General features: G+C 34.5%; 1 protein-coding gene across 1 annotated transcript; it reads right to left on the bottom strand.

The window, feature by feature from the left end:
- Positions 1 to 3,021: 3,021 nt before the first annotated feature.
- LOC143195724 (uncharacterized) lies at positions 3,022 to 6,664 on the bottom strand. Its single transcript, XM_076403157.1, has 4 exons — positions 6,616 to 6,664; positions 3,969 to 4,148; positions 3,790 to 3,908; positions 3,022 to 3,525 (listed from the first exon to the last, which is right to left on the bottom strand). The coding sequence occupies exons 1-4, from the start codon at positions 6,662 to 6,664 to the stop codon at positions 3,022 to 3,024; spliced, it is 852 nt and encodes a 283-aa protein (XP_076259272.1).
- Positions 6,665 to 10,958: the final 4,294 nt, after the last annotated feature.

Genomic DNA, 10,958 nt, shown 5'->3' on the forward strand with positions numbered 1-10,958 from the left:
CCTTTAATTGAAGATTGTGAGGTGGCAATCCTGGCAAATCCAGCGAGTTTAAAAATTCCGGTGGATAGTTGACTATATCATCTTGATTAGTAGCCGAATCAACTGATTTATATATCCTCAATTCGCCTGTAATTTGTTCTTGAATTTTGAAATTTAATTCATTTACATCTATGTTTTTTGCAGCCAGTATAGCTCGTTCGCTCAACCAATCATGGTTTCTGTAATTTTGAGAAACATCTGGAAACACCTTCTGAATAAGTTCACCTTTGGTCGAGTTAACTGACAAAAACTTTGAGGAAAGTTAATGCAGCCAGTCATCATGTCTATAGGAAATTTGCCATTACCAATGTCAATGAGTTGTTTAGAGAATATGTTTCCAGATTGGTCATTTTGCAACTCGATACGCATATTCTTGCTTAAATGAAGTACTTTGACATGTTTCCACAAATTGGAGGACTTTAGACATGCATTGAGTTCATCAGCTGGCGTTTATCGTGGAATCACTGGCAATGTTTGACGAAAATCTCCTGCTAATAAAATCATTGCACCACCAAATCGGTTATTATTGCTACGTAGATCTTTTAAGGTTCTGTCTAAAGCCTCCAAAGATTTTTTATGTGCCATCGTGCATTCATCCCAAACAATCAATTTACATTGCTGCAAAACCTTTGCCATTGCAGAGTTCTTCGAAACGTTGCAGGTTGGAGTTTCATTGCTTTGCATATTTAATGGCAATTTTAGTGCTGAATGGGCTGTTCGACCACCTTCAAGCAAAGTTGCTGCGATTCCCGACGAAGCGAGTGCAAGTGCAATTTTATTTTATGAGCGAATTGTTGCTAATATTAATGAAATCAAAAAAGTTTTTCCTGTACCACCAGGTGCATCTAAGAAGTAAATCCCTCCAGTTTCATCATTTGTTACTTTCATAAGAGTTTCAAATACATACTTCTCTTGTTCATTTAATAGTGGAAGATTTGTTTGAATTAATTCTTTCAAAGCGTTGAGATCATACAGTCTTTCTCGATGCAACTCTTGGTTAAAAGCGTCATGCATTGGACGATTGGGCGCGGTCAGGCCTAATTGAATTAATAGTTTGTTTGACATTATCAAGCACATGTCCTCAATTGAAATCAATGCTTCATTATAAATTTCTTCACTGATTTGTATATTTGGATTTCCCATTCTATTCCCTATTTGATACAAAATATTATCACACATATAATCTTTGTACTTGATCCACAAATCAATTGGGTTTGATGGGAAGCATGTAGATATGATTATAGAAAACAATGTTCGTATTTGATGAGCGTGTGATGATATTAAAGCATCATTGAGAGTTTGATCCCAATGAGCGTCATTTTCAAGCAATTGCAAACGTTGACAGGCTTCTCTGTAGGATCCACACAATTCACCATCAACAGTTCGTAACTGTTGGAATGATGTTGGGCCACGTACATTGACTAATAGCAGTCGTAAATAAAAACATTCATCATTGCTTGGATGTACTGAATAAATCCGGCCAATCGCATCGGTGGAATATACATCTGTATACCTTGGAACTGGTTTTCCTTGTTTCCATCGTATAAATCTCCTTGAGGATTGATTCCAGGTATAATATTTTGGCATTTCAGAATATAGCAATGTTTGTGCGAAATCATCGTTTTGGCATGTCTCAAAAAAACTGGTTAATGTAGTAGATGGTGGCTGAGCAGCTCTTTGTACTGCGTTCTGTGCTGTAAAATACACTCTTTGTCCATTTTCTAAATGCACAGCTAAGTGAACAACAGAAGGGTGTCTCTCATGAATAGGAAAAGAAAATATTCGCCAAACTGCTTCATTACTACTGACATAGCGGCCCAGTTGGTATTGGGTAATTTCATCATTAGAATTCTCTGCACCAATTCCAATCACAGCCATATCACTCCCTTTGGTTACATATTTGCAAATGTATTTAATCGATTTCACTGAATGGCAAGATTCAATGTTGATGTGTGCTTTGAATGTCTTTGATAAAATGGGTGAATATGGAACAATCCAACGATTATCTATTTCAATATCTTGTTGATTTAATTTGACAATTGTTGATTTTCCATTGTCTGCTGTCGATCTGCGACGATACAATGGATAACCGTCATTACCAGTAATTGTTTCCGATATTAATGTCCGTGGATATCGTTTTGAACATTTACCATCCATCATACACGGTGAATTTTGATTAAGAGTTCCACAGGGACCATGTATCATGTTTTTGATAACTACCTCATGCAATCCAGGATCTACTTGTACATTAGGGATTTCAGCTGATATCACTGCATCAACTTCATTTGGTCTTATCTTTTCAACCAACCAAATGAAAATGTGTGCATGTGGCAATCCTCGTTTCTGCCACTCCACAGAATACATCCAGCAGCGTGTCCCACCAAACACATTATGTTTTACGAGGAAATTCATTAAAGATTTCAACTTTTGTCTAAAAACTCCGGCTGTAATATCATGACGATCAATGGGTGATTGCCCAAGGAATAACTCCTGCTTAATTTCTATCCATTGCGGATTGCATGTAAATGTGATGAACAAATCTGCTGTACCATAATGACGAACATACGACATGGCATCTTGAGCATATTCGTGCATATGCCGAGGGCTTCCGATGTATGTTGCTGGAAGAATAGTCATCCGACCGACATTCTGTGCATTTCCATCAGTATTAATCGCATCTCGAAGGTGAATATACTCTTCAGATCGGAGTTTGGTTTGATTCAACCTGATGAATGTTTATCTCTCCGTTTCAATTTTAACATACATGTCAACAACATATTTGTGATATAATCGCCGACATTTCAATATGTGATTATCTTCATTTTCCCGAATCATTAGGCGGTATGAATAATAGTTCATTGAACTGACTTTTTTGTTGGTTTTAGAACCTGTAAATAGATTTTGTTTTAATAACATTCAAATATAAAATTAAAATACATAATATAGTGACTGAGATATTATCGCCATAGCTAAACTAATATTTTAGTTACCTGTAATGGGATTTATCATTTTTATTGATAAATCGTAGTCATCTTCACCTTGCCAAAATATAATGGGATATTGCAGTGCATCATATGAGCGGTGTGTTTCCTTTATACGTTGTAATTGATCATTCCGACGATGTAAAACAATATCACGGGATTCCAAGTTTTCTCCAACTACAACGATAGCAACTTCATCAATAGTTAATGCATTAAAACGTCTTGTATGTTGACCTGCAGGTGTTTTATCAGCTCTGATTACAATTTTGTGATCATCGGATGGCATCAGATCCAGGGCAGTTTTAAACAATATAATCAATTGATTGTGTTGATGAAATAAAGTTTGTAATTGTTCTACAATAGACCTCTTTACTAAATTGTTATGTGCACAACGCAGATCAATTTCTTGTGGTGAATTGCCCATAAAATAAATTTGCAGGAATTTGTTGTCGCTATCTGACACTGGTAACAGTGAACCTGCTCTGTGATATATTTGCCCTTGTATCTGTAAATAAAAAAAATATTATGGTGTGGTATAAATTAATGGATTGTCAGTGATCAAATTTAAATAATATGTGATCTTAAAAAGTATATATTTAGTTTTAACTAATATCTATCAAATTTAAAATATAATAAAAGTGTCACTGAGTGATACTAAGTGATATATTTCGTAATGATTAAGAAATTGAAGATTAGTAACACATCTTAACTTTGGTGACAGAAAATTTTGTTCGCTAAAATAATTATGAGTAACTGCTATAATACATACCTTGAAAGTTGGCATAAAATTTTCCCGAACTGCATTTGTTGCCCCAAATGAAGTCATTTGAAAGCAATTGTTATATTGTTGGATATGTGTCAAAAAGTGTATAGAATCTGTTCCTATTCCTGAAACCAATGAGTACAATGGTTCTGGTGGTGGATCCAATGATATCAATTTCACTTTACCATTTGCGCAACACAATCCATTGGCTTCGTTTTTGTATTTTAATGCCTTACAGTGTGAGCAAACCAAGTTCATAGAACCAATAACAACACATTGGTAGTTACTGTAGTCAATTGACACATCGTAACTGAAAGCAGCTCGATTCAAACTTGCGCGATTATTAGTTGAATGTCGCGCTCGCGCTTCACGCGTTTGTGATATCCGAATTCTTTCACGTTCATTTCCGTCGTCACGTTCTTGTGCAGTACGATTAGATCGGTAATTAGCTTGGTTTATAGCATTTCTGGTTCTTCTACCTAAGTTGCTTCGTCTTATAGGAGGCATATCAAATATAAATTATTTTTTCACTAATCACGAACTAAAGAAACACTAACTAACTAAACACTCTGCACAAAACACGATATACGAATTTGTTTCGTGTATCAGTTGACAAAAGCAAACTCAGTAGATTAGGTAACAGACAACTTTCTTTTTTTTTAAATTTGATATGACTTGAAGTCAAATCCTTTTAAGCCGTACGAATTGTTTTATTTATTTAAAATTTGGATATTAAAAATAATAAAACACTGTTGGTAACGCGATTTTTGTTTGACTGATGTAATGACGTGGAAACTGATGCATTTTATCCCGCGTGCCGAAACTAATACAAAAGAAACGCGAGTTTCGGAACGCGACATTAAACTCCTCCAACTATGTATTCTGTGCTCCAACGCACATACGCACATTGTTTTGATAGATATGATCTTTGATGTTAGGAACACACCTACATTGCTTAGACAAGGGTGAGTGCTTGTAATTTAATATGAACTTTATACCATAGCAATAAAGCTCAAATTGACTACGTTTTAGTTACGAATCATTTGTATGGGAAAAAGAAAAGGGCTATTTTTAGGGTTTTTCCAGCAATAATTCTAATTTTTCTCGCCGTGAAAACTATCCTTGAACTTCAACGAACATTTTAAAAAAAGATTTGGCCAAATTGGTCCAGGCGTTGTTGAGTTATGCGCTTACCAACACATTTTGCGATTCATTTTTGTATTATAGAAGAAGATTATTAATTATTATTTATTACTTATGTAATTCTGTGAATTGACATATTTTATTCGAAGATCTTACAGACTTCTGTTTTTCCGATTTACTTTTTGAATGTCAATAAAATTTTAACAATTTTTTTTTACTCTTTGTGATTCCACAATCTGCCCTATCGGCAATAAGTATATCTTATGGCTATATTATATCTACATGGCATGTAGAAATTCACTTCATTAAGTGATCTTCTGTATAAAATATTATCTTAATTAATTAGTCTTATTCTGTATATGTCCAGTAATCAGATCAGGTGGTGTTAAACGTTTTAGTCTATGCACTTCACTATGACATCGCATATTTAGCTGGTTAGGGAGTTTGTTGGGATGCACTGGCACTCTTTCGAAGTACTTCACACAAACACGTTGAATTACACTCGTTATAGGTTCTAGAGGAAGATCGCGTTGTATCATTTTATTTGAAATATAGTTCGGAGCATCAATAGTGGCACGCAACACTTTATTTTATAACCGTTGAATGATGGATATGTTAGATTTGCTAGCGGTACCCCATAGTTGGATTCCATATAACCCAATAGGCTTGAGTATAGACTCATACAGCCATACCTTGTTATTTAATGATAACTTTGCGCCCGATGAGCCAATACATTTGATATAATTTAAGCCCAAGTTGTTTTTCGTTTAGAGAGTATGTGCTTCTTCCAGGTTAGGCGTCGATCTAAGTGCATACCAAGATATTTAACATGCTCTGCTTGGGGGAGTTGACGATGATTGATATTCACCGGTGGACATGTTCTTCAACGCAGAGTAAACATTACATGCGTGGATTTTGTTTCATTGGCTTTAATGCGCCATGTCTTCAACCATAATTATATTTGCTCCAGGTGGGTTTGTAGGTATATTGATGCTGTGACTGGATCTTCATGGGATGCTAAGATTGCTGTGTCGTCTGCGTATGTTGCCACAGTCGTTATTTTTTTGCTGGGCAGATCGGCCGTATACGGAAGATACAGTATTGGACCCAATACACTACCTTGCGGAACTCCTGAATATATGGGATTTAATTCGGTATGTGGTGTTGATTTACAATAAAATGTCAATCAGTTAGATACTATTTTAGTAACTGATAGTCCGGATGAGGGAGAAGTTTCTTTAGTTTAACCTGCAAGCCCGTATGCCATACTTTATCAAAAGCCTGAGATATATCTAGAAAAGCAGTCGAACAATATCTTTTGGCATTTAGGTCAGTGTTTTAGGTATTTTGTTTACAAGTCTATGCACTTGTTCTATAGTCCCATGCTTATTACGAAAACCAAACTTATGTTCTGGAATAATTTTTCTTTTTTCTATTATATAGTTTAGCTTCTTTATGTATAGTTTCTCGAAAACTTTCGAGATTATCGGTAATAAACTTATAGGTCGGTAGGAGGTCACATCTTCTGGTATTTTTCCTGGTTTAATATTTTATCATTAATAATAGTAATTATCATTAATATTTTAGCTACTTTCCAGATACTAGAGAAGTAATTAATTCGTAGCATAGCATTAAATATAAATTTTAATAGTTCTATTCCCTTTTCTGAGAGTTCCTTTAAAATTTTACCAGTAATTAAGTCATAACCAGGAACTTTTTTAATAGGAATCTCTCTCATTTTTGTTTGTTTAACTTTTTTGACCGTTAATTTCACGTGCGGTAAATCCATTTGAAATGGCGAATCTGGAAAGCTAGTAATCTTATTTTCGTCAACTTTATGTAGCTGAGACTGGAAAGATTTAAAGCATTTTTAAGTGTTTTGAGAAAATGTCGGCCTTCTCTTTATTGCTTCTACCCCAATTATTTTCGTTTGTTTTAATAGATGGAATGGTATTACTAGGTGGGTTGTGCTGCTGGGGTCTCTTAAGCTTTTTTGTTGCTTTTCACAACGAATAGTCGGTAGCCTCAGTTTCCTCAAGTTTTCTCTAAATAAGCACCAGTTAGTTCTATTATTGCACAGAAGAGGGGGTTTACCTTTGATGGTAATTTTTGAATAAATTGGTAATTTTTGGAGTAACTGTTACTATTATTGGTGAATGATCAGAAGACAGGTCGAAACATCATTCTGCAAGACACTTTTTTGTATCAATATTTTTTGTAATACAGAAATCTATAGTATCTAGTTTCTTATTTCTGTCTGAAGGCCAATATGTTGGTTCACCAGTAGAGATATGTTGTAAATTATCTGTCTTTATTGCTTTTAATTCTGCAGTTCTCTACCTTTTGAGGTTATTATTCTTGAACCCCGCATTAAATGTTTTGCATTGTAATCTCCTCCGGCTATAAATCTATTACCTAGCGTACTGAAGAACTTTTGGCTCTGAGAAGTGTTCTGCCTTGTTGTTATGTTTGGGTGGGCAATAAATCGCAGACATTGTTAATGGTCCATGGACTTCCTCTATGGTTATACTGATGGCTTGCAGGTACTCTTTGCGGAATTTTTCTTTTTTGAAATGTTTTATATCATCTTGAATGATTATGGCTGTACCTCCATGTGCTTTATCATCAAGGTGATTTGTATGATAAAGTTTATATTTGGGAATTTTCAAAAAAATGTTTGTCCGTAAAATGTGTTTCGGAAACCATCATAACGACAATATTTTGTTCAGTTACGAACATTTTTAGTTCCCTGGCGTGTTGTTGGAGCCCATTGGCATTCCAGATGGTGATTTTGTAGCTAATGGTTTCAGGAATTAGGCAAGTTTGCTGACGACAGTTGTGAGTAGACCAAGCATCGTTCTCATTTGATCCATTAGTTTGGCCATCATGTTTTCTAATCTAGAGATGTTGATGCTAGTTTCAGTAGGTTGAGACGCGGTTTCTCGTTTTTGTGTTAAACGATTTTCAACCATTTGAGCATAAGTTATGTCTGGTTGACTTGGTCTGGTGGGTAGACTGGTAGGTGTGCATTGTTTTTGTTGCTGTTGATGCCTTTTTTCTCTTAAGGTAGAATAGAGTTTCTGATGTAGTTGTTTGTGAACTGCTCAACCCTTGTAGTTCGCTGGATGATTTCCGTTACAGTTAGCACATTTCACTTTATCATCGAAAACTTTACGAGTACAATCTCCTGTTTTACGTTCTCCTGCACATTTTACGCATCTAAATGATTTGCGACAATAAGTTTTTGTGTGCCCGTGCGCTTGACACCTCGTGCATTGTGGTATAATTCTTTTTGTATGTGGTGGTTCGCTTTTAATAATATTGTTTTCTAATTTGGTAATTTCATACACCGCCTTATTATTTCCATTAGGTTTCAAATCAATATTGAACATAGGCAGTTTTTTTTATCATGTGAGGTCGTACATTGTAAATCATTCTACATCATTCAAAATGAAATTTTTTTTAACGTAAAAGAGTGCGGTAATGAAACATTCGTTGGAGTGAACTAGAAATAAACCAATTACTTTTATTCTATTATGTTATTGTTATTTTCAAAATAATAAAATTGGATGAAACCTATTTGGTATCATTATTCCATTCCTTTTTTCACAGTGCCTTTTGCCAATTCAATATTATTTAATTTGAACTGAGCTATGTTGTACAGAGAATTAAACAATTATCTTCTTCCTTTTCTCCTTCAATTTTTTTAAATTAATCTCCTAGAGCGTCAGAAATCTGCCCGCAAGAAATAAGTATTATTATATGATTTCTGTTATATAATATAATATAACTCCTTATATGTAACTAGTTGATCACTTCAGTAAGTGATCTACTGTACAACTTAAAATCTAAATCTTATTCTAGATACTATTCTAACTTATTTTAAAATCTATCCTAACTTATTCTAAAAATTATTCTAGCTTATTCTAGAGATTAAATCTATTAAATCTATTAAATCTAGATCTGTAAAATCTAACTCTATGTGTCAATTAATCAGGTCGTATGGCAGTTTGTATTTAAGCCTATGCACTTCACTGTCACCGCGCACATTTAACTGTTTAGCGAGAGCATTGGGGTGCACTAATAGCCTTTCAGAGTACTTCGCTCTAACACTCTGAATCACACTCGTTATGGTTTCTATGGGAATATCGCGCTAAATCAATTTGTTGGACACGTAACATGGGGCATCGCCGATCACACGCAACATTTTATTCTGGAACTTCTGGAAGATATCTATGTTAGATTTGCTAGTAGTACTCCACAGTTCAATACCATACATTTGGTTTAGTTTAAGCCCAAGCTGTTTGCGTTTTGTCACTATATATTTTTCCATGTCAAACATCGATCGCAATGCATTCCCAGAGATATAACGTTGGTTGCTTGCGGAAGTTTATGATTATTCAATTTTACTGAGGGACATGTTCTTCTACAAAGGGTGAATGTTACATGGGTAGATTTTTCTCATTTGCTTTGATACGCTACGTTTTCAACCACAATTCGACTTGTGTATATGGGGCAAAAGCTTTTTCAATTTAAGGTGCAGCCTAATGTGCCACATAGTAGAAGTCCTGAGAGATATCGAGAAATGCAGCGGAGCAATATTTTTTATCGTTTAAGTTTTTGTTAATTTAATGGACTAGTTTATGTATTTATTCTATTGTTCCGTTTTATTACGGAAGCCAAATTGATGGTCTTGAATAAAATTTCTCTTCTCTACGATTATTTAGGGTCTCTTAATATATCATTTTTCGAATAGTTTAGGTATTACAGGTAACAAACTGATAGGACGATAAGAGGAGACGTCTTCTCATTTTTTCCCAGGTTTAAAAATCATAATTATTTGAGCCACCACACACCAAGTGCTAGGAAAATAATTAAGTCTTAGCATGGCATTAAATATGAATGTTATTAATTTGATGCACTTTGCTGGCAGCTCTTTTAATATTCTTGCAGTTATTAGCTCAAAATAAGGAGCTATTTTGGAATTGATTTCTTTATGTATTGTTTGTTTTACTTCCTTAAGAGTAAATTTCTCATGTGGCAGATCCATTTGAAACGGAGTGTTTAGAAAGCCAACTATGTTATTTTCTTCTATTGCGGATATTTCTGATAGGTACGGATTGAATACTGTCTTTAAATGATTAGAGAAAACTTCCGCTTTTTCTTTATCATTCCTAGCCCAGGTATTGTTGACAATTTTAATGAGTGGATTATGTTGTTGAGGTTTTTTAATTTTTTTTTTACTTTCCAGAGAGAATATTCCATTGCATCAATTGGCGGTAAATTTTCTAAATAGTTTTTAATTCCTTGATTTTGTTTCTTATTTATTGGCTCTTTCAGCTCTTTTGCGGTCTTGTTGAATTTTCTCTTGTTTTCTTCTGTTCTGATTTGTTGGCAGGTTTTTCGCAGTTTTCTCTTTTCGGCAATTTTTTGTTTATTTATAGACGAAATATGATTAAACTTTTGATATGTCGCGCTATTAGGTGTTGCGTACCATGCGGCCTCTTGTATAGTTTTTCTTGCAGCTTTACACGTTTTAGTGTCAATATGTTATGTAACAAAAAAGTTTATGGTATCAGGAATTTTGTCTCTATCTGACGACTCACCAGTAGATATATGCTGTAAGTTATGTGCCTTCATTGCTTTGACCAATTCTCTGACTTTTGCTATTATTAATCTGGAACCCCACGTTACATATTTTGCATTGTAGTCTCCTCCGGCAATGAATTACTCAGCGTGTTAAAAAAACCGTGGTATTGTTCTGCCTTGTTATTGTGTTTAGGTGGACAACAGATAGCACTCATTGTTAATTGCCCGTGTACTTCTTCAATGGTTACACTGATGGCTTGTAAATATTCCTCGCTGAATTTCCCTCTTTCATAGTATTTTATGTTTTCACGGATAATTATGCTTTGTTAAGAATTCCATTTACTAATGAAATCTGAAATTAATCAGAAGTCAATACCACTAAAATTTAGAGAAAAATCTTAACAAACTTTAGTACAATACTACTTACTATGTTGAGATGAAAT

The sequence above is a fragment of the Rhynchophorus ferrugineus genome, unplaced genomic scaffold, assembly GCF_030347505.1.
Source record: "Rhynchophorus ferrugineus isolate W39M unplaced genomic scaffold, kcgeb_rfMv2 rfM4, whole genome shotgun sequence".
Taxonomy (NCBI): domain Eukaryota; kingdom Metazoa; phylum Arthropoda; class Insecta; order Coleoptera; family Curculionidae; genus Rhynchophorus; species Rhynchophorus ferrugineus.

Coding starts and splice junctions, on each gene's coding strand:
- LOC143195724 (XM_076403157.1), bottom strand. CDS start 6,664: ATGAGAGAGATTCCTATTAAAAAAGTTCCTGGTTATGACTTAATTACT. Junction 4,149..6,615: donor TGGTTATGACTTAATTACTG/GTAAAATTTTAA, acceptor AAACGCGTGAAG/CGCGAGCGCGACATTCAACT. Junction 3,526..3,789: donor ATTTTATGCCAACTTTCAAG/GTATGTATTATA, acceptor TTTTATTTACAG/ATACAAGGGCAAATATATCA.